The sequence below is a fragment of the Antedon bifida genome, chromosome 8 (genome assembly GCF_963402885.1).
Source record: "Antedon bifida chromosome 8, ecAntBifi1.1, whole genome shotgun sequence".
Classification (NCBI taxonomy): domain Eukaryota; kingdom Metazoa; phylum Echinodermata; class Crinoidea; order Comatulida; family Antedonidae; genus Antedon; species Antedon bifida.
This window is the reverse complement of record NC_136233.1, coordinates 14420311-14446188: the sequence shown is the minus strand read 5'-3', so window position 1 is coordinate 14446188 and position 25878 is coordinate 14420311. Positions and strand designations below refer to the sequence as shown.

At 31.5% G+C, this 25878-nt stretch overlaps 2 protein-coding genes across 2 annotated transcripts; both read right to left on the bottom strand.

The window, feature by feature from the left end:
* Positions 1-2273: 2273 nt before the first annotated feature.
* Positions 2274-7037, bottom strand: LOC144850993 (uncharacterized). The gene is made up of 9 exons (XM_078708517.1): positions 6996-7037; positions 6529-6670; positions 5875-5937; positions 5681-5734; positions 5009-5242; positions 4581-4805; positions 3962-4296; positions 3166-3304; positions 2274-2359 (listed from the first exon to the last, which is right to left on the bottom strand). Exons 1-9 carry the CDS (start codon positions 7035-7037, stop codon positions 2274-2276), a joined length of 1320 nt encoding a protein of 439 aa, XP_078564643.1.
* Positions 7038-9069: 2032 nt separating this feature from the next.
* On the bottom strand, positions 9070-25368 carry LOC144850992 (macrophage mannose receptor 1-like). Its single transcript, XM_078708516.1, has 19 exons — positions 25359-25368; positions 25010-25162; positions 24221-24538; positions 23133-23417; positions 22507-22641; positions 21322-21585; positions 21064-21140; positions 20668-20851; positions 20172-20285; positions 19001-19039; positions 18530-18802; positions 18244-18258; positions 17701-17985; positions 17288-17395; positions 13502-13765; positions 11140-11259; positions 10473-10502; positions 10089-10367; positions 9070-9464 (listed from the first exon to the last, which is right to left on the bottom strand). Exons 1-19 carry the CDS (start codon positions 25366-25368, stop codon positions 9070-9072), a joined length of 3348 nt encoding a protein of 1115 aa, XP_078564642.1.
* Positions 25369-25878: the final 510 nt, after the last annotated feature.

The window sequence follows — 25878 nt, the reverse complement described above, 5'->3', positions numbered from 1 at the left end:
TGTATTTCTTAACTATGAGCTCAATTCAATTTCCCTTTGGATAAATTAATTTGTCTTTGACTTTGATTTTTGTTCTATATTCATTTTAATACAAATGAAAGATACATACCCATTGTATTATTATATATTCTTGTGCTTGGTAACAGTTTTCTTCTCTAGATGCAATCACAAGTCTGCCAAAAAAGTATACCACACCTTCCCCACATCCCATCCCTTTGCTTCCACCACCCCCTCGCCTTAATACAAGTAAATTAGCCCTCTCCCTCCCACTAAAATATCTATGCTCCATACTCATTTATTTTAGTATTATAATTGATTTAACTAACCTAAAATCTATAAATTCTTTAGTAAAAAAATTTGTAATCATTATTATACCTAATTGGTGCTTCAATATTTTCCTGTGAAGATAAAAATGATACAAAAAGATAAAAATATTACACTAATTAGCATAAAAATGTACAAAGGTTAGAAAACAATGAATTTGGAACCAAACCTGAAACTGTCATTACATTATTGTAATAAAAAATGTTTACAAAAACAACTGAAAAGAAAACAATGTTATAATACAATTAACATAAAGTAATATTAACAATTCAAATATTTGATATCACATAAAAATGTTTAATAGTCTGAACAATATACAGTATGTGTATGTAACAAATAAACACACAATGTATAAATAATATTAAACTAAAACATTCTTTTCTGACAGGAAAAACAAGATGTTAAATAAACATGTAAACCAAACTACTTTTATGAAAATATCAATAATATAAACTTGTCATCATCAGAGTGATATTTATAAAAAGTAAATGAGAATAAAAATAATCAAAGCTGTGAATGGAAATAAATATGTTAAAAACGACATAAAATATCATATATTAAACATACATAGGAGTGGGAAGAGGGGTTGACCGACATATAACATGTATAATATTTACATTAGCCTAAATACACATAAATTTACATTTAAAATAAAATCATACATCATATATATTTAATCAATTTCTCTACAATAAATATTTTGATTTTTTTTTTATTGATTTTTAAAGAAAAAAGCGCACTTTAGAAGCATGATAGAAGTACTTTGACAAATTATTAAAATAAAAACAAATTGGATCAAGAATGAAATTCGGAACTACTGTATTTACGGCCATTGATTTTGCTATACACTATCCCTTCACTAAAAAATGAAAGCATGATACTGGATATGGAACTTTAGACTTTACTTTTGACTGTTCAAAAATAAAAGACGCTAAAGAAAAATGGTGCTGTATGAATTAGATGATGCGCGTAAACACTAACGAAAGTATAAAATGCAAAACTATATTACTTTGGGTTGTTTTCGTGGTGTATTAATTATTTGATACATATTGATGAAATAAAAAAGATTAACATAAATCAACACATTACTGCAGAAACACAAATTGTTAAGGTCGGTTTCATGTTCAAAAACATATAAAACCATTTGGAATTGTTTTGTTTGTGTGTGTTCATTTTTATTCATTAAACATGAATATGTATTAAGTTATAGTGATACTTATTATTTACGCAAATCGCGGATTCGAACTCGAACGTACTAAGCATTGATATCAATGTCCATGGCGTTTTACTCACTGAGCCAAACTGTGATTTATGAAAATCATTCTGTTCGAAGGATAGGTGTAATTAATTGAAACTTCAACGACATGTTCATTCCATACAGTTGACTGGCTGCCGAGATTAAACACTGTTTAATTTGGCGGCCCGGCATGGTATTTGTAGATGGTCATGGTCGTACACAACAGGGGAGGTTGCATGGTTGATATGTGACATAACAACTCACAAAAAATGTCAAATTACTGATACTTTTTGCCTTTTTTTAGTGTTTATCCTTAAATTCAGGAAAGAATATAGCCTATCTTTTGCGGCCCTTCAATAAACATCAGTGTGCCAAATGTGAACACGTACCTTTTATTGGCTTCGGGGGAAATACGTAAAATTATGTGAAAAATTTGTTGTAGCATTAATTTATAGATTTCTATGAATTTCAAGCAAGATATACAATTAGAGACATAGTTAAGAATAATTATAATAATAATTTTCACATTCTATTTTCATTTATTTTTTAAAAAATAAACAGAAAAAAAACATAAAAGTTCAATGAAATTAAATTTGTGAAGAAGGGTTGACTGACATATGTGTAATACTTACATATAAATACAAATAAATTTACTTTTCAAAATTAAATCATAAATCATATCTATTTAATAAATGTCTGTACAATATATATTTTAACGGTGTTTTTCATTGATATTAAAAAAAAAGAGAATTATATTACCACAAACTTGATTCAATGTATTGTTCTTTTCACCAATAGCTGTTAGCAAAATAAAATAAAGTCAAGGTGATAAATATTTTGTATGCCGTTTCTATAAATAAATAATTGCAACTACAGTACCATAATTGTGCAAAGTCCTAACAAATAATCTATGAAATTTATTGTTTATTATGAGTACATTATCATTAAATACATTGATAAGAACATTAATACACACACATAAAAACGAAGATGTCGTTGTGGACAGACGAATAAGTGCCATTTGGTGTCAGCACTCGATACGAAGGGACCATTAAGGCCAATTTACACAGACGAGCAGTAAGCGGAAAACTGTGTAGCTTGTTCTATCTGTATCTATCCTGAGCGAAAACTGCTAGTCTGCTCCACATTATGTGAAAATTGTCATAAGGAGATTCTATGTTTTTATTAACGTTACCGTTCGTCTGTGTAAATTGGGCTTTAGGGGAGAAGAAAGTTCTTGTGTGTGTTGTGCAATTCAGCTCAGTTGGCTGCAAGTCGCAGGTTATTCCCCTACATTTACATTCTATCTAGGAAATAATTAGGTGGGTTATTACACAAAATTAATTCTTATGACTGCAATGGGGCAAATAATTTCATTCAGCGAAAGATGAAAGGTTATATTATAATAATATAATATGAAATTATTTGCCCCATTGCACGAATATAAAACATTCCTTTTTTTGTTTTTAACTACTGTACTGTAAAGTATGCTTACTGCAGTAAGAAGCTTGTTAAACAATTGTATGAACAGGTTAAAAAATGTAGTTACTGCAGTAGAAGAATTCATGGCTACTTTATGATATGTGATTTACTTTCATTTTTACCTGGGCATCCTAGAATTTCGACTCTCATGCTAGTTTTTGAGTGGTGGACCAATGGATGTATACGTATAGATGCAGCATAAACATGATAAGGAAATATAGTTGTGACTGGTGTGTTCATATCCGAATTGCCAGTAAACACCTAAATATGAATTTTTATTTATTTTATTTTTATTTCAACAATATTTTACGAGGGTGGTCCTCATAGAAATACATCATGACAAGACATAAACATGTAACAATAAAAATTAAATTAAAATAAATATACTTTATAAAGATAAAATAAAGCACAAACAATTTAGAAAAATAAAAAATGAAATAAACTAAATTCAATTGTTAAATTAATAGTTAAAAATAACAGTTTTGTGTTATATACCACCTGATGAGGAAGAGAGGGATATGTAAAGGCCACAATATTATTAATAATTGATCATTCTAAAATATTTAACATTTGATACAAGTAGTATAAATTAGTTCAAAGGAACAAAATAGTGCATTTTTTGCTTCTCAGCAATTTACAGAAAATATAAGTATATATAAGTTCTGTCTATACATTATCAAACTTTATGTGGAAAAAAAAGTGCCCATATATGGACACGATGATGTCATATCACTACCATATTTGGACATCATATCACATCACATTTTTTTGTCAAACTTGTTTAATAGTGTAGACAGAACTCAATGTTTGTATAACAAAGAAGCACTTTGACTTCTAAAAAAAGCAAAAATCTTCCTTTACTCGACCTTTCAAAAACTTTTTTTGTGTTAAACTTAAATAATACAAAACATTACTCACTAATATTTCACAACTTGCGGTGTTTATAATTTTGTGAAATTCGATATCATCAACACTGTAAGAAACTTGATAAAATTTAACCCAATCGTTTTTTTTTGGCCGTCCTTGCGTGATAACTCCAGTTACTTCTTTCAAAGTACCAAAATGTACCTTTAACCATGGACAATCATCATTTGGATCGGCCATCCAAGCTCCTCTGCCTTCATTACGTCGACCATTAAGTCGACCATAATAAGCATGCGCTTTACCATGATCTCCTGAACTTGACGATGATGAAGTCATCTGATCATCAGTAATCGTCCCATCTTCAACTCCAAGAGGGCTGATGCAAGAACCTAAAATTAATATTAATGAAGTTTAATTTGACAATAATAATTGCCTGTATAATTATATAGTGCTTAATGTTGTGAGACCTATAAAGCTTTGTGGTGTAGTGGTTATCACGTTTTCTTATTGTGTATTATTGTGTGTAGACAGAATTTAAGCTCTGAACATAGAAAGTGTAAGAAAATATATATAAATGGCTAAAGTTCAATAGATCAGTCACCTTAACAGCTTTCATATTTATTAGTAAGAAAAAAAGAAAATAGTATAAGTTATTTTATGAATAGCAAGTTACCACATTTTTCTTCAGAGCTTCCAATGTTGCAATCTTCCTTCATACCAACACCGGTGTAACACCAAGTGTTAGTATCATGGTCTGGGTTACGACAAAAATTGTGATCACCCAAGCCTGCATCAGGGTCAGGTTGTTCCCCCGATGTCCACTTTTCGCATGTTTCTTCAGTGACAGTTGTATTTTGTTTACCTCTGTAATCGATACCATTTGTGGTTTCATAACATTCTGAAAATTACAAATACAAAATAAAAACCATCATCAAAACCTGTTTTTTTTTACATGTGGGAAGGAAATACAATTATTTGTTAAACTAATTATACAGAATGGATAAACTATAATCATAAGCGTGTTACGCTGACACAAGCTCAGGATTGAACCCTGGACTTTGTGATTGCAAAGCAAGGATGCTAAGCTCCACTTGAACTTACCACAATCTGCTTTTGGATGTCCGATATCACAGTATTCCCAAATTACATCTTGATCTGCTGTATAACACCAAGCTGTATGACTTCCATTTGGGTTCCGGCAGAAATTGTTATCTCCCAGTCCTTTGCTGGCATATTCCAGCTGCATCTGTATTGTCCATTGCTGACATGGTTTACCAGTATGTGTTTTGTTTATAGAGCCTCTATAATCTGACCCACTGGCTTTTGCATAGCATTCTGTTACAACAAAAGAACATACTGTAACCAGTTTTAAAATAATTCATTTTTCATGTTTTTGGGGGACAATACATCTTTAAAAGGTGAATCATTCAACAAATAACGCCTTATTGTCTACACTATCAAACTTTATGTGTCAAAAAAACGTGATGTGCTTATATATGCACATGATGATGTGATATCACTACCATATTTAAGCATAGCACTACCATATTTGGGCACATCACATTTTTTTGACACAAAAAGTTTGATAGTGTAGACATAGCTTAAAACAATGAAGTAATACAATTGTTTATACTTGGTTACTAGAAACAATCAATATACTACTTTTCAGCCTTTTGGCTGCCACTCTATGAGTTTTTTATTAAATAAAATGAGTGAAAGAGCCAATTCAATAATAGTTTAGTCTTCAATAATAGAAATGTATATATACTTTACCATATGTGATTGCAGCACAAGCAGGATTTAATACTTGTTCCTGCATACATGAATCTGGTTAAAATAAAAGAAAAATTATTAAAATGTGAATGAGGAAATAAAATTCTTGTTCTTGATTATATACATATGTAACAGCCATCAAAATGTAAATAAACTATGGTGTGGTGCAGTGCTAAGCTTTACCAGAATCTTACCAGAAGTCTCCTGATCATCAGTACTCGTCCCATCTTCAACTCCAAGTGGGCTGATGCAAGAACCTAAAATTAAAATTAAAGAAGTTTAATTTGACAGTAATAATTTCCTGTATAATTATATAGCACTTAATGTCGTGAGATCTCTAAAGCTCTGTCTACACTATCAAACTAGTTTGACAAAAATGTGTGATGTGTCCAAATATGGTAGTGATATGCTCAAATGTGGTAGTGATATGACATCATCATGTCCATATATGGGCACATCACATAAAGTTTGATAAGTGTAGACAGAATTTAAGTGCTGAACATAGAAAGTGTAAATATATATATATATATAAATCCAAAGGCAAATTACTGAAAAAAATGACAATGCTGTGGGTATCAGTGGCTGGATCTCAATGGAGATACAAAAAAAAAAGCGAAAAGCTAAATCAAAACGATAAAGTAAACAGCCAGAAAAGTTAGCAGAGCTTTCTGCTATATATATATATATGTAAATGGCTAAAGTTCAAAGGATCAGTCACCTTAACAGCTTTCAGATTGTAAACATGTGTAACAGCCATCAAAATGTAAATAAACTATGGTATGGTGTGGTGCCTATTCATATCGCTTATTTTACCATATAAGTACCACAACCATTGGTATTAAACTTACCTATGTAACATCCTAGAATTTCAAAATTCCCCTGACAAATTTTTTCTCCAAAAATATGTGGATATATATATATGACTTTGGCATATACAGGAAGAGTGAACATATTGGTAACGTGACAGTTTGTACTTGAACCTGGAAAAACCTAAAAAGAAAATTAAACTAATAATCAGTAAACTCATTTGTAACAAATTAATCATGTCATATATTATATTATAAAATATTCGAGATTTAGGGGAAAAAACAATTTAATGTTATTTTGTTATGTTCATGTTATATGTACACATTTTAAAGATTTTACAAGTAAAGAATAATTATTATTACTGTACAATAATAACTTTTTTCCTACTAAATTAATTGTTAATATTGTGGTAATTAATAATGTTTTAGTAGTTGCATATCATTATTAAATGCATTCACAAATCTGGGTTGCAGGGACACCCTTCGCTTGGGCTGGTTGAGGGCATTGCCCTGGTTCTTGCACTGCCTTCCATGCGTGGTGGCTCATGCATTGCTGAGGCACTTGGGGCGAATCACTTGGTTTTTCTTTGCTTTTTTCTTTTTTACATTTTTGTTGGTGTGTTTTATATGTTTACCGTATATTAACAATGGTAAATGAGTACCCCAATTCAACATTTTAGCAATCATGGCACATTTTTTTGTATTTATTATATTTGTTTATGCTTTATGGAAATAAAGATCCCGATATATAAATTTGGCACCACTGTTAATAATTCATTTATAATGTTAGCGATACTTACTGTTGTTTCACAATTTATGTTACTAATTTGGTTAAAGCTAGTACCGTCCACACTATAACCAACTTCATAGGATATTGAACTACTTGTTTTTAGTCCCGTTACTTCTGCTAAAGTTTTTAGATTTAAATGTAATGGATCATATGGGGATTGTGAACACTGTTGTGTTTGTCCATGTTCCAGTTCCAGTTCCTCATTGCAGAGATCTGTTAAACATAATTTGAATTATTATTATTTCATAGTGAAAACATTTTAATCAATTTTAAATTAACATCTTAACAATTGTATTAAAAGAATAAATGATAACATTCTGACACAGTGGCTATTATTCAACAGATCACAATTTTATAATATAATTTATTTGACTATGAGAGAGAACATTTAATATGACTATAATACTTCTATATATCATAATGTATTACAGTTAAAGTGCTGACCGAAGGGATGACTGCTATGATTTAAGGGTCATTATCTAAAATAACACTGTACGTGAATCCTTTTTGTATAATATAAATTTACTGATTTTTCATGGATGGAAAATTCATCATTTTCACATAAAGTCATATGATTTTATTTTTTTATGAACCAATAAACAGGAATTTAAAGTGTTCATTAAAAAATATAAAAAATATTATGCATACATATACACATACACTATCATAAATTAAATACTAAATATGAATACTTACCATTCGATTTAATTCCTGAAATTAACAAGTAAAATATTTGTATATAAATATAAATATTTTTAAATGATAATAATAATACAGAGAGAAACAATTTCAGAATTCTTTTCCCAAATGAATGACGAAAAAACAAATTAAAAAAAATATATAAATAAAATTATTGTTGATATAAAGTTTGTGGTACACCACGTATATTAATTCTGAAAAGTTTGCGGTACACCACGTATATTAATTCTGAAAAGAACTTTTCAGAACTAAAATATGTGGTGTACCGCAAACTTTATATCAACATTTTATTTCGCCATGTAAACCTTCAAACAATAAAATTATTAATTAACTAGAGGGTACTCCGAGAGTACAAACCTCCGCCTACTGTAAAAGTCCCCTACATAAAATTCCCCCCGAAAATGTTTTTTTTTTATACATTTTTTTATTAGTTCTAAATGTAAGGCTAACTGCACACTACAAAGTAGTGGATGAGAGTTTGGTGTAATGGTTATGTATCCAGCCTCTCACAGTTGAGATCCCTGGTTCAAGTCTCGCTGAGGTTTTTTTTTATTCTTTTTTTTTTTTTTTTTTTTTTTGTGGACTTTGATCTTTAACCCTGACCCTTCAAAATGTAACCACAATTATATGATGAGTCATTGATCATTGTGGCTAAGTTTGGTGAGAATCGGATAAATAAAAACTGTGGTCTCTAGGCAGTAAAATAGTTTTTGTTAGTTGTGACCTTGACCTATGACCTTTTCCCCTTAAATGCGAACTCGTCCGAGCTTTTGGGGCATAGATCATTGTGGCCAAATTTGGTGAGAATCGGATAAAAACTGTGGCCTCCAGGCTGTTCACAGACAGACACACACACACACACACACACACACACACACACACAAACATACAGGGGTGAAAATATAACCTCCTAAAAGGTAATAATTATAATCATAGTAGGATTGTGATTGGTGTATACATGTTTAGGTCATGTACATGTTCACATATTGCTTCAACATAAACAATGCTCCTCTAGAAATTACACATAGAAATTAGTGATAAACGCATTACTAACCAACATAACTGTAAGAAATAGAAACTAAAATAATTTGTATTCACTTACCAAAATGTTCACAAAGAAAAGAGTTTGTTTGTTGTACATCACAAGAAACATGTTTAAATTTGAAATCAGAATTTACATCCATAACAGTACATTCCATTGACTTGCCAAACTGAGTTGATGACCAGGCATCATAGGACAATGAAGTATTATCTGGCCATAAAAACCTATCCGATTGCGAATTGTAGCGGAGTCCAATAAGCAGTGGTTGATTTATTGAGCAAAAGTGTTCTGAAAAATGTTCTTTAATTAGTTCATATTCTGATTGTGTTTCTATCATGGCTAAATAAGCTCCGTCATTTTCACACATGTTTGTTTGATGTTCATCTTCATAGATCTTATAACAGGAATAGCTTATATTTGACAGAGAAACATATCCTGTTTTACATTCTGTAAACAACAAAAAAATAATTAAATAATAATAAATTAATGTTTTTAGAAGTCAATTACAGTGTATGCGATAACAATTGTTGATAATCTCTAGTATGCAGAATCCTGTAACATTTTTCACAGCCAAAAATTGGTAGTTCATTAATGATCTGTATAAAGAGTATACTAATATCAACCTTATTGGTCTGGTCGATGGAATCTATATGTAAAGATAAAAATTAGCATAAATCTCTGCTTACACTATCAAACTAGTTTGACAAAAAAAGTGTGACGTGCCCAAATATGGTAGTGGTACTGTATACCCAGATATGGTAGTGGTATGACATCATGTCCATGGGTAGATCACATTTTTTTTGCCACATAAAGTAACAGAGCTTAACAATAAAGATACACATTTCATTCACATATTTAGAATCTTGTGTGCAATTTTTCATCTTTATAAAGCTTGGTTTCCACTTGGATGCATGCAGTAATTAGGCACAGAGCAAGTCAAGATCAATCACAAGTTTGGATAATCCAAATATTGAAATTGATCCATTGCTTTGTGATTGGTCAAATTTCTTACGATGTCCTTGAGCATCTAAGTGGGAACCAAGCTCCAACAAAAATTGAAAAGAAATTTACCAGAAACTGCCAGTTCTAATTCTGAACTCGGACTTCCATAAACAACCTCATAGGAACTAATCCTTTTTCCAACAGTAATCGAAAACATTTTTGAAGCTTCAGGAAAAAGATTTGGAATGACAACAGTAGTTTGATCAGTCTGTGCCATTACAGTATTTGAACTGTTCTCTAGTCGCATCGAGACACGGTAGGACCGCGTATAGCTTTGGTCAACTTCCCAGTTCAGGACAACATTAGTGCCAATGGATTCAAAAGTCAGTGTGTGCACATCAAAGTTATCTGTAACAAATCAATTAATAAATAAACATGTGTAATTGAAATTTAAAAATTGAAACAATTTTAATGACTGTAAAAATGCAAATATTCAAATGCAAATATACTTACGATTATCAGTTGTCTCAAATGTGGTGAATGCTATAAAATATAATTCTTCTGTTATTCAAGAACATAATAAAAGAGAAATAAAGAACCTGCTTCCTAAAGTCTTATTATAAGTTTGATTGAAGAGCAAACTATTACCAAAACCTTTGGCCATTCCCACTTTGGCCAAAGCTCTGTCTACCCTATCAAACTTTATGTGACAACAAAATGTGATGTGCCCATATATGGACATGATTTGAGCACATCACACTTTTTTTGTCAAACTAGTTTGATAGTGTAGACGGAGCTTTATAGAAACACCCTTAAAATTTGAAAATGGTCAATGAATGTAGGGAAGGCAGACACTCTCTCTGGTTCTGCAGTGAAGAAATCAGAATACAGTGTAAAACCATATTAAATGTATAAATAGCCTATTGTTCCTACGGTTGTATTTAAACATTTTTTTTTAACAGTGCTTTGTCCCTTCATTTTTTAAAATATTTATATATTATATAAATTATTTATGCATAGCTCTGTCTACACTATCACACTTGTTTGACAAAAAATGATGTGCCAAATATGGTAGTGATATTCCCAAATATGGTAGTGATTTGACATCATGTCCATGTATGGTCACATCTGATTTTTTGTCACATAAGGTTTGATAGTGTAGACAGAGCTTAACACTTACTTATTTCACAAACAAATTTTTTATATCTATTATTGCAAGAGATAGTATTCCATTTCCCGGTTTCTACAAACAATACAACACAATTGGAATCCGCAATATCCATTGAACTTTCGTAGAAATCTGTAAGATCAAAAGTATTTTTTTCCATGTTATGGTTTTCTACAAATTTTCCCTTTCTTCCTTTTCCTCATATCTTACGCACTTATGTTTTATTAGCACTCTAAAAATACAAGCACAAGTTAATAAATAAATAAAGGATTTATTTCTGTTTCTACTGACATGATTAATTATTACTGGGTTAAGTATTACTAGGTTAATTATTAATAGGTTAATTATTACTAGGTTAATTATTACTAGGTTAAGTATTACTGGGTTAAGTATTACTAGGTTAATTATTACTAGGTTAATTATTACTGGGTTAAGTATTACTAGGTTAATTATTGTTTGTAATAATAGCCCTTTGGAAATTGGGAGTTTGGCCATTTATCAGACAAAAGATACTATCGAGATTTCGATTTGCAACAATCGGTGGCCAAACTATGTCATTAGTTATCCGCTTGGTATACCAAGCGGATAACTCCTTGTTATTGTATGAGATCAATATTTTTTTTCTGTATTATTCTTCTTTCCTTCCTTCCTTTTTGTGAGTCGTGTTTCTCTAAAATGTGTAAACATAACATTTCATAACTTTGACAACATATGGGCATTTACGTGAAGTTGTGCACCTCCTATTTTTGAATGACGTCATAGTTGCGCAACGTGACTTACGCGCAATTTTATGAATTTCAATGATTGATCATAGATTAAAAACCAAAAGTCATTTAGTATTGACACTTTGACAAAATTTAAGTCATATCAGGGGCAAACTTTCTACGGATTAAAAATGGCATGTTTCACAAGAAGTTACGCGCGCACGCGCATTTAAAATTTAAAAATGCGCAAAATTAATTTCTAATCAACTTTTTACGCGTTTCTTGTCATTTTGAGCATGTCAAAAATTCCCACTGGCGCGCAATTTTTTACGTGCGCGGTGCGCACGTAGCGTTAAAAACATATTTTTTTCTCTTGAATTATATTTTTCAAGCCTTTCCTAGTAATTTTGAAAACAATTTAGACCTTTTTCAGTTTAAATAACGCCATACGAACACGTTGAATTAGACAATTTGTGCGCGTTTTTTATGAAAAAGCTTAAAAAATCGTCAAAATTATGTCTTTTTTTAAACAGTCATAGTTTCTAAAGTAAACCGTTAACCGTTTATTTTTATTACAAAATCTAGAAGTTGATGAGTTGTAGATATCGGATCATGCATCAATAAGGCTAAAAAAACATTGTGACGTCATCGTATGGCCACACGAATGTAAAATATAGGATTTTTGTCTCTTTCGTTATTGCTCATCACATTCAATGGAGCGCATCATGCTTATCTGTATTCCTTTTTCTCCTACATTTATATATTGTGTAGGTCAATCAACTTTCTTTAGCATGAGATAAAAATATTTTAATTTTTATGACGTCATCATGCCTAAAAATTTTAATTACGTGGGTCATTAATTTCATCTTTACAGTAAATTTTAATCTGTAATAGCTCGTAAGAATAAAATGTGATAATCACGATTAAAACGTTTTCTGGAAGCTATTGGATTGTAGATACGAATTCATGTAAACATTTTGCCAATCGGATGTTGTGACGTCATCATATGGCCAGTTGAATAAAAAAAGTTGTATTTTCATATTTTGCGTAATAGTTCATCACATTTAAAAGGGTGCGCATCTATATTTTACGTATTCAAATTTCTTCTACACGTTAATATGTTGTTCCTGAGATAATTTCCTTCTGAAATTGCTATCTAAGTGTTTCATTTTGATACCGTCGCCATGTTAAAAATTGGAATAAATGGCGGGTCCCGTAATTTCACCTATTCTACACTGTATGTAATATGTATACAGCTTATACTGTTTGCATATATATACTATATGACACAAAATTGACAGAATTCAGCACTAACAGCATATCATATTCTTCAGTTCTTGTCATAATGCCATAAACTTTATCTGTGTGCAATATTCCAATGTATGACGTGCACGTGGCGTTTGTCGTGGTGCGGATAACTAACTCGTCAAAGTGACGAGTTTCATGTCTAGTGTTAATTTCTTGTTGGTAAGGACGTGTTTCCTCACTCCTCACCTAAACAAAGTTTTGATGGTTTCTAGGCCCTGACAACTACCGGTGACACATTCATTGAGCAAACCTAGTTAGATTGTCTGTGCATCGCAAATCGAAAACTTCTTACTTATAGGTAAGGATGCAGTGCATGGAGACACAGAAGACAAATATTTGTTGAGGTGAAGATTTTGACTCACTTTCATATTCACTCCATTCGTTTGTTCCAACCCATTCAAATACTCCATGGATATTTTTACTGTGATAGCCAATGAAAAACTCTTGAACTCCGTCCAGTTTCTGGTATGTTTCCCTTATAAACTCATTTTCTTCTAGTGAGCTTATCACAATCAAGTTCCCACCCCTTTCAATACAATAATTTTTTGCTCCATTCCAAGAAAATTTACGTGAACAGAAGTAATAGTATGATGAGTTATATGCAATCCATCCAGGTGGGATTGAGTCTAACAAAAACAAAATGGAGGTAGTTAGAATGTACATAATAACTATATTGTTTGACACGATTTTCAAAAGATTGAGTGTACTTTTAATGTAGATTAAGTGCAAAGGTAGCATGTTCGCTGCCTCAACAGTATCTTTGCAAAGATGTATGGGCAGGGAAGAGTGATATTACAATTTCACTCTTCTCTTGTATGGACATGTTGGCGTTGGAGTGATTGCTCGTCGCATTGCTTGAGTCTTAAAGAAGACACTTAACTTGCCTCTACACAGTGTAGAGGCAAGTTAAGTGTCTTCACACAGGTGTACAAATAGGTCTGGAATGGTCAAAACACACATGCGCTGAATACTACTGTAGGTGCAACATTCTAGAGCTGAATGTGTTCCTTACGTGTTTGATCAAATGACTGGGGTAATAATGTGAGACTTTGGGCACTAAGTGCTATTTAAGAGCCATTGTCTATAAGAATCAAAGAAATATCAAAAATAGTGGCACACTCAAAAAAATGGATTTCTTTCAAATTTTGCACATGGCTATATATGTGTTGAAAGAAATCATATATGAAGTATTTTTTATTTCACACATATATTTCCATGGCAACGGCCAAATTTGTGTTTTTGACAAATTTTGTCATTTTTTAAGGTTTTTTAAAATGGATATTGGTACTACTTTGATGAACGATATTTTTGTTTTGCTCATTTAATTATAAAAAATAATTAGTGTATGCATAATAAAAATGCATTGTGTACCTGTCTCATATTTTTTTTATATTTTTGATTTCACACTTTGGGAGATACCATTTATTTAAAAAGGGGTGTTTTTCACTTTTTTTTAATTGTTAAATGCAACTAAACTTTACTTCACCATAACGCCCAAAGTGGTGTTTTTTTTTAGCTGATTTATTACAAATAGGTAGTTCTAATGTTTAATAAGTGATTTCTAAAATAAAATACTGGGGTATCTTAAAAATCTACAAGCAGTGTTGCGAGAAACATAGGCATTTTTATAAAAAAAAAAACATGGTATATTAGTAAAAACATTTTATTTTCTTCGATTATCTGATTTGAAACTCATTGGTCAGAAAAATTCTTAATGTTTTATATAGTTCTAGTTGTGTTGTGAGAAAAAAAACCAATATTTTTAATTATAGATTCTGTAATTCCCAGTTTTAATGTCATTTTAGGGGTTTATCCTCTGGAAATTTGAATAAATTATCATATCGTTGTAAATTTTTTTTTTCTTTGCAACAGATTACTCCTCTCTTATTTTGAAGCTCCTCTTTCATTTTTTTACTTCTTTTATTTGCTAACCTAAACAGATCCACATGCCCATCCAACACCACTTCCGACTACACCCCCCCCCCCCTTACCCCGACAATAACCACAAAAAAATAAACTGCAACACTTTGGTCGATCATCCACTATAGAGTGTCAAATTCATGCATTCAAGTACAACCCACACTGCCGCTACCATCACCCCAACCAATAGACCGATTCAAACTTTTTGTATGATAAATGACCTCCCGTAAAGCGGCCACCCGAAAAATGTGATACTTATTGCATGGACCTATGAATTAGAGGTCCATGTTTATTGTATTTCTTTATATATTAGCTTTATTTCGAAGTGGTTTTAAAAACATTACTGTGAAGAGATGAGAAAACTACACAGATTTTGACCGACCATTTTTCATATGTTAAAAGCTTATAAAATTTGTCTGAAAATGCTAAAAAAACTAAACCACCTGATTATAAATAATAATACAATTAGCTGGAAAATTGAGAGGCTCGTTTCGTTAAGAATATCGTGCATAGCCATAATACGTGATTTTGGCCCCTTATCGGCAGACCATTTTTCCAGGTCCTGAGGGTGGCCACTTACGGGAGGTTCAACTGTATTTTAAAAAACAATTATCCTTAGTTACGCATAGAAACAGGTTCTAAGATAACATAAATAATACATTTTGACATAATTTGACCCAACAAATGACCCTTTCACAAGATCAGACATTTTCTGGGATTCAGTAGATAGGTAAATTTGGAGAGAAAGTAGTAGCTATGTAATCAATTTTTTGTAGTCATGAAACCCCATATTAAAAATATTGTACTTAGTTACGTATAGAAACAGTTGCTACAATACACTGTAGGTAAAATGTTGATGTCATTTGACCTTAATATGTAAAATGTAAATTTAAAAAAACCCATATTTTAAAAATATTTTCGCATAGAAACAGTTACTATGGTAAAATGTTGACCTCATTTGACCTAAAAATGAATGAATTTACAAGGTCATGTTTGTCATCACTTTAAGATTATTAGAATGCAGTAGAAGTAAAATTGAGAAAAATTACAAATGCAATCAATTCTTTGTATTCATAAAAACGCCATTTTTTTCGATTTTTTTCAAATGACTTTCCTTAGTTACACATAGAAATGGTTGCTAAGGTAACAATAGAGGTAAAAAATGAAAATTGTTGAGAATTGTTATGAACTATCTTGTAAATTTTGATCAAACATTAATAGTTGTAGTAAAGTGGGGACCTGTGCTGTTTGCATTCTGACCCCTTTTGACCTCAAATGACCAATTTACAAGGTCAGATTTTAAATTTTTTGGGAGGTCTTTCTGTATCTCTTTACACAAAATAGATGTAAAAATTTATAAAAACCTTGACGCAATTATTTTAAAGTTTAACATTATTTTCTAAATAAATAAACTAAATATTTCAATGCAAAATACTGTTTTTCTGGCAATTAATTGAAATAAACCTGGCAACACATTCTCCTATTTTATCTAAACTATTCGTATGACTCTAGTAGCATTATGACAAGCCACATATTATTTTATTATTAGATTAGCCATATTTAAATTGTGTTTCATGTGTTTTGTTTGTTGATATTTTGTTTGTATTTTTTTGTATTTTCCGTATTTTCCTGGCAACACAAAACCTATGTACGTAATTTACCCCAGTGTTTTTTTCGTGATTATTGTTGACAAACCTATTGACTATCAAATTACAAAACCTCATTGATATAAAAACACCACTTTGGAAGTTATAGGTACGTTTATGATGTATACTTTTATAAAAAAAATATTTTTTAAAAACACCCCTTTTTAAAATAATGGTATCAACCAAACTCCATTTTGTAAATTTTTTTTTTCTACATTAAATGAAACTCAATACATGTTGTTTACACTGCTATAAACAAAAAACTGTATACTGTAAGTATTTTTGGTTAAAATGAGTATACAAGTTTGTACTTTTTTACTATAGAAAATCTGTGAAAAATGGCAAAAACATCAAAATTTGAATAATTGACCGTTGTCATGGCAACGGAGGTTAAAAATTAAAATGAATGTTGTAGATATGCTTTTTATTGAAATGTCTATTCATGGTAAAAATTTGAGAGAAATCCATTTTTTTACATCTGCCACCAAATCTTTGATTTTTACAGACAATGGCTCTTAATAGCAAAAAAGTATTATTAAATTATCAAATTGTATTATGTAAAGGAATGGAATGGAAACTCACATTTGTGGCAAATTCCTACTCTAATACCATTAGCATGATCACAATTCAAAGTGTTCAATGTATCATCTTTATAATAAACACAGTCATGTTTAAAAGCATTTTGCAACCCTACAAGATTATACAAAAAAAAGCTTATATCAGATACAATGACATAATTTTCGTAAGGCACATGGCGAATCAAATAAAATTGTTTACTTTGTGTATGTCTGAAAGAATGAGTGTCTTATTCTATGATCGCAATAATCATAGATGAACAAGATGTTTTATGTGTTGTACTGTATGTATGTTTTATCGAGGGCCCTGAATGATCAGTTCTATTTGGAACTGGATAGGCTACCCTCAGTAAAGATGGTAATAAATAAATAAATAAATAAACAACTTTTAAGAATTAAAATATATATAAAAGCAAATACCTGGAGCATATATAAAAGGAACATGATAATTGTATCCATTCCAGAAATAAACATTATTTCTTTTCTTGTGCATTCCAATTAACAGCATTCCATTCCATTGATTAAAAATACTATTATTTTTAAGCATGTTCAATACAAATAGCTTGATATTGACAGAAGTAATGTGGACTAAATGTGAATGTTGACCCTTGCAATGGTCACTCGCTCTGTCCCAAGTAAGTGCATCCTTTGTAAACATGTGAAAACATTGATTCTCAAAGCTAAACCAATCAGGAGAGCATTGACCTGTGTAAAAAAAATATAAAAAATTCATTTTCAAAAAAATTCCTTTAATTGTTGGTATAGATTTAAAATATTGATTTTGCAGGGCTCATAATGTCCCCCAAAGCCCTTTAAAATTTCATAATAAATAATAAAATATAACTTTCAGGCTCTTCTCTCGGAATGACACATTTTTTGTGATAATCAACAGGATTTCGTAAGTTTTTATTGATTGATTGTTTTTATAATTATACTATGGTATATAGTATTAATTATACTTACCTATAGGGCTCCAAGCTATATGAAAAAAATAATGAATAGATTTAGATAAATTAAGTACAATTTTATCATCATATTAGAAAGCTTTTGCACAAGCATGTAAACTTTGTTGCTATTTCCCAACATGCAAGTTCCACCCACTTTGTAAAAAAATCGATCTGGGTGTGCGCAGGTATTACGAAAAACCTTAGTTATGTGCTTCTGAAAAAAGGCGTCAATAAAAAAGTTTAACTGAAGGGTATTGAAACATGGAAGAATCATACATAGCTTTACAATCAAAACAACTTACAAGCTTCATTAAAAGCCCATTGGCTTAGATTTCCATACACGAGTTTGTATTTCGCAATCCATTTTCCCACTAGTACTGAAAACCTGGGATGCAATTCAGGATGCCATTGAGAAATGTTAAAATTACTGTCAGTTGTCTGTCCAATGACAGCATAATTGTCTGACTCAAACAAAGAAACCACAATTCGGTAAGTAACTGCAGGGCCGTTTGTAATATCTTCATTGTACCAATTTAGACCGTCTTCGGTGATTGTTGGACTTGCGGTTGGAATCTCTAAAAAAAGTATTTAAACTATTTAAAAACATTCATTCATTACTACTTACTGTGTTTATTGAACCAACAAGCACTTTTATTTATTATAGGAAGGAGCTCAGCTTGTTGATACTATACAATATTGGATACCTTGTTGCTTGATCATAACAAAAATATTACACCCAAAGTGGTCTAAACATTTTTAAAAAGAATTTTTACCATTGTGTTCATCATGTAAAATATTGTCTTCATTGTAATCTGTAAGAAATTATTAAAAATGAAGTACAGAAGGAAACAGCAAAGCAGGGTTTTAAAATGAATAACATACTGTGATTACTGTATGACTGGGAATAAGCTAAATTAAAACTTTGGTAAATATATTGTTAAGGCAATTGTAAAGTATAATCACACAACACTATTGCTTCTTACTCTATCAAACTAGTTTGACAAAAAAAGATGTGCCCAAATATGGTAGCGACCTCATTGTGTCCATATATGGGCACATCACATTATTTTGTCACATAAAATTTAAATAGTTTAGACAGAGATTTGGTTCTTTCAGAAGGATTTTTTGTAGTATAGCACCGCCTATTTGAACAAAAAAAAATAATTCACCACAATTCTTGACAATTGATCTAAAAACCCAGAACATAACAATGTCATAGTTACCAACCGTCTCGCATTTATTTTTTATTTATTTTTTTATTTCAACAATATTTTATGAGGGTGGTCCATCCAGCATCAGCTGATCATTAGGGACTCTCAAACAATACAAACAGCATTGTGCGGGACGGTCCCACATTTCAAAGTTATTTTTAATGAAACACATGCATAACCGCATTTTTGTCACGCAATTAGCAGAGGTATATGCATCATTGTTCTCACAATTGAGAGGAAAATGCATTCAAATTAATTGGTATATTTAAAAAGTATAGAAAATTATGCGAGTATTCATATTATATCATCACATATATCAACACAAATATTAATTTTTTCCGTTATCACTCGCCGTGACGAAGGATGGGCCAACAGCAGGCATGTCATGATCGAGGTTACTAAATGTGAGAAACCCTGAGCTGCATTGAATTTTCTTGCCATTGGTCAGTGGATCAGTTCAATTTTTACCCTCCAAAAACAGAAATTTATAAATAAAATAAATTCAAGAATCAGCATGAAAATAATGTTGAATTACAAATTACAAGTATAGACTCAAATTAGGTTTTAAAATAATGCATGTACTAATGCTACGGTGTAGTCTGTTCCACATTTCAAATCTCTCGAAATACAAAACTGTATTATGTTAAATTAAAATGTGCCCCTTTTTGAGCTATGATCATAAATAACTGACCTATATCATAACAAAACAAATTAAAATAAAGTTTCTTCTTACGTATTTCGCAGCAGAAAGCAGATTGAGTTTCAGTACATGAAACATCAGTCCAATGTCCATCGGTAACGGATAGCCTAGTACAACGTTGTCTATAGCCATCACTAGGAAACAAATCTGAAAGATCACAAAGGGTGAAGGCCTTAACTCTCTATTTTGTTCTGTTCTCAAAGACAATTAATTCAGCAACAGAATGATGCCGGGCTAGGCCTATAGCTAGTACATGTTACCGTTGTTTACCAGCCAAAATAGGTCTCTACGATAGGATATTTAAGTAATTCTACTAATTATGTAGTGTCACTAGTTTTAATTGTCGTAGACATGTATGTTATTTTAACTAAAAGTTGTTTTAATTCTTATACTGGTTTTTTACAAGTATGTACTGCATCTATGAGCAATCATTGATTGGATATATGGCGCCTTATAAATGCTTTGATTATTATTATTATTCTTTTTACAAAACGTCCAAAATTACTGGAAAGTGTCTTTAAACACTAACCTGGACATACGAAGCGAACTTTATAGTCACTACATAATATGTTGTCATTTTGCTTTGTATTACTACAACCAAGACCAAATGTAGTGGTGCAAGTGATGGTTTCTCCAGTAGTAGTGTAAGGTTGACCATCAACAGTTTTACATTCAATGTATGTTGGATGCTTACACATTTGACCAGGGTTCATCTAAAAGAGGGATTTAACATTATACACATTATATTATATATTTTTATTTTGTATAAATGTACATTTTCAGAACTTGTTTTTTATTTTGTAAAAGTCAAATGGCATATCATTTTCTGTAAGGTATGAATATAATTCATTTCTAAAAAAGTATTGGCAACATATGATAAAGTAATTGAAAATAAAACATGCACATACTGTTAATCATTACTTACATTGTACAGTTTGTAAACAAGTTCCCAATCTCCACTATTACTGGGATTGTCTGTATCAAACCATGGAGTCCATGGGTCTATAAATAAACGGTAGCATCAGCAATAATTACACTATATAATTACAGTCTAATATCTACAACAACTATCTAAATCATGGTATCACTAGGATAGGATACATGACGATCCTCCTTAATTTTCCATGGCAAACTAAACAGCAACTAAACATGTACTTCATAAAGTTTTTCAATTTTTACTTACGTTTATAAGTACTCCATTCATTGGTGCCAACCCATTCAAAGACGTTTTCAATGTTCTTATGGTGATATCCAATAGAGGTCCATCTAACTTCAAATTCAGGCTGTTGAAAGTGTTTGCTTACAAATTCATTCTCCTCCCTGGAGCTGATTACAACAAGATTTCCACCATATTGAGAACATCGTGAATCTGCCTCATTCCAAGATATTTCGTCAACTCCAAAATAGTACAGTGATGAGTTGTGAGAGATCCATCCTGGCTTAAATTCTTAAAAGTTAAATGTATTTTCCCCAAAAACATGAAAAAAAATAAAGATTAATAAAATAAGCCTAAGAATATTCCATTTTGCAGTCTTTACAAATTTATTCACTGGTTCACCATAACAAAATAATGATTTCACTTTATAAAAAGATCAAATTAAACCAAAAACAATTTGTCTGACAGACAATTTGACAAATTTTTGCTTTTAATTACAGTTTTTTCAGGTAACACAACATTAAAATGGCAAAATAAAAAAATAATAATTTTTCAGGGGGCAATAATTATATCTTTAATGATAATCATGAGTAATTAAAGGAAAAACAACTCTTTGAAATGAGACTTGGTTTATGCATAGTGTAGTTTAAACCATCCTGTAATTGGTGAATAACTTGCTGTTGGATAGGTATAAATAAGAATTTTTAATTAATTAATAATAACCAAACTGATAGGAGTGAGTGGCCGGGCGGTTAAGACAGTAGAACCGTAATTACGTAGCCATAATATCGGCAAGAGTTCACCGCTCACTTGCTCCATGGTTCTGATAGTAAAACGAGTCTTCTTGGATAAGGACTACAAACCAGTGTACACATAAAATCTCTCGTATTTTAAGTATGGAAATTAGGCAAGCCAAAGCCATTACACAATCGAAGAAAATTCTTAACGAACACCTTAGTAGGCTATTTGGTGCTGAATAGGTTTTCGACTCCAGTTCTACGACGTAGAAGAGGAGGATCCCATATGTATGTATGTATGTATAGCTCATGTACACTTTAAAGAACCCAGTGCATCTTTCGAGATGAGTAGGGGTTACCCTGGTGTACCACTAGTACATTCACAGCGACTGATTATAACTGGATCCTTTGGGAGACCAGTGTTTGACTGAAAAGATCACTCAGTATAGATAAATAATAACATAAATAATACTACCATAATTGCCTTGACAAACTGGAATGCCTGTTTGGTCATCTGTACATGAAATGTTTTGTAGTGAAAAATCATCCTCAACATTCACCAGAACACAATCAACATTATGTACATTAATTGTCTGATCATAATGCCAATCTGCAGACGAATTAAAAACACAATTAATTCAGGATTACCACAACGATAATCAAAATACTAATGTTTCCAGAAAGAATAGCTGACAATAAATAACTTTAAATATCTAAAGGTTTGTTGATTATTATTTACTAATAAAAGCTTTTGACTTGAAACAACCTAGGACACATGTTGTCGTCCAGAAAATTTCAGGGTTTTGATTTTTTTTTCTTGTCTTTTCTGAGATTCAATCACCTTTATTTCCATTTCAATACATAATTTTGCTATACAATCATAATCATCAAGTCTTTTCAACAGCAACTGCTGATTTGTCATCTGGACCTATAGTAGAATCGAGCAAATTGGGTCTGATGACCAAACTTAACTTATGCAAATAGTACATGCATTTTATGTCATCATAAGCCCCCTAGATTGTCACAAAAACGAAAGTTTCCCAATAGCTTAATCATTATTACAGTAGTGAGACAATACAAATATCAAATAAATGTATTAACCTGGAGCATGTGAAAAATTTACAGCTACATTCTCATACGGAATATGTCCTTTCCAGACAAAAGCATCCTCGTCTTTTTTCATACCAACAAATAACCAATTGGGCTTTTCCATTTTCTGGGCTCCTAGCATGAGCAGTACAAAGTTTTTAATGTCGACGGATGTGATATGAGCTAAATGTGATTGTTTTGCCTTACAGTATTCATCTGCCTCCTTCCAAGACATCCATTCATCATTAATGTGAAAACACTGATTCTCAAAACTCATCCAGTCAGGTAAGCATTGACCTAGGTAAGAAACAAAATTAATTAAATTCCAATTCCAAAAATGTTCATTTTAATTTTATTGTATAAAGTACTTCAAACACCAGGACCTACTAAAAGTGTATGACGTGGAATGAATGAAATGGAATGGCTGAAAAGGTATGGAAAGTGTATTTTTTCTATGTTTTCGTTTACAAAGCATCACAGTGTGCAGTCTGCATAGACACTTGCCACTATAATTGCACTCTTGTTCGGACGTAGCAACAAATAAGCGCTTATTTTCATCCTAGGCCCGAGGGCTGAGGCATAACCGTTCGGATGTACAGAATATGTACCGCTGAACCATGCAATAATAATCGAATCACCATTGACCATTGACCATCAAATCCCTGCCAATGGCTAGGCCTACTCGATCTTAATTATTTTACCTCACGTTGAATTTGAACTTTAACGAACATACTGTATATGAACAACGGAATTGATGAAGGATGAAACAATAAGTATGTGACAGCCTGTGCAACAAGCTAGTATGTACATAGGAGAGGATGAATTCCTACTGTAGGGCCTAGGCAACAGACTTTTGAACGACCTTGTTATCAGAGATTAATTATACGAAGTAGGCTGATGGGCCCTAAGAATTGTCATATATAGTCATTTCATGAGGCAATGCAAATTATTTTTGGTTTGTTTTTACCACTGGTTGACATATTGATAAGTTACCATGCTTATACATTCACGCCTTTCATATAGAGTACTGTAAATGCCGTTTTGGCTGAGGTCGAGACCTATTCTCTAATATTGCAATTACAAATTTAAAATAAACCTACTATATATTGGAATCCATAGCCTAGGACTTGGTTTCCCAGCAACAAGAAAACCATCAACTCGTTTAGTAACTTCAATTACAATTGAGTATTCTCTTGATTCTTGTAGTCCAGTTACCTCCCATGTAGTTTTTTTTGTGACCCCGACCAACGCAGGTGTTGCATCTTGTGGTGGACGCCATTGATCGTATATGTAGATTCTGTAGTTGACAATCGGTTCAAGGCCATAGTCATGTCCAGATGTCCAATTCCTCCAAGTAATGATAACGCTGTTAGGTGTACGAAGACTAACCCATGGTGTGTCGTATAATGCTGGCAAAGCTAACACAAAAATAAAAAGATACAAATGGAGTTCAAATTGAAGGCAAAGGAGTATAGAAATAATTAATGTTTATGAGTGGAATGGTACAAATCATTCATGTTGTGTGTGTGTTTGCTTACTTACAAAAATGAACACACAAAACGAAATTGCAGTACTCGATTGTATATAACAATACTGCACTCTTGAGAGTGCTACAGTACATATATTTTATATCATGTGAACCACAATCATCCAATCAAAGAATCTACTAATACATATGTTTTACACAACTTTGATATTAATACGGTACTAAAGCAAGCTAGTAATTGATTTTCTTTTTACAAAAACTTTGTTATAGATTGTATGATATATACATGTACTGGGTATACCAGGGACGATTGATTTTTATAAAGAAAATTAACTAAATTATTTGACCATTTATTTACTGCTTATATAAATCCATCTAGGCATGTATAATGGCATTTACAAACCTGTTTGACAGCCTTCTCCTGCCCAGCCCGTCTCACATCCATTTTCACATGTACCATTGAACTTGTGACAGTTTGCTTGATTATGACAATGACATTTCTTGTGACATTGTTCCCCAAAAAAACCACCAGGACAAGGTGTATCTGTTTCATAATCTAAGTAAAACAAAACAAACTATCTTAGTCTTTTACTTATTAAACTATTCAAACCAGATGCGCATCTAGTACATTTTTTGAGATGAGTAAAGGGTTACCATGGAGAGGGCTCGGCCAGGTGTAATTTAGACACGCTACTGTAATCATTTTTCAGTGTAATAAAAGAAACAGAACAATTTTTTATTAGAAATAATACCCGGTGGCATTGTAACTCCTTGAAAATTCGTAAAATTCAACTTATGTTATAACATTATGAACAAGTTTTGCAGCACTACTTTTTTGTCTACAAATAATTGGGGTTACTATCAATGTTGTTGCAAAGGTTTATACTTCTTGATAAACAATAGGAACTTTAAAGATATATTGTCCCCCTGAAAAATAACTTTTTAACATTTTTTTTTTAATATGCCATTTTAATGTCACATAATAGTTATTGACTTCAACCAAAATTTGATACAAAAAAAATTAGTTACCTGAAATAAACTGAAATTTAAAGCAAAAAATGGTGAAATTGGCTGCCAGCCAATGGATTTTTGGTTGAAAACGGAAGTGATTCACTTTATTAAAACTACAAAATAACATATTCAATTAATCTTCATTTTTCATGTTTTTGGGGGCCAATACATCTTTAAACCCGGAGCTATCCTCTAAGGAAAGTTGCAACATACCTGTACATGAGCTGCCGGCACACAATTCAATACTGTATTTCTTTATCA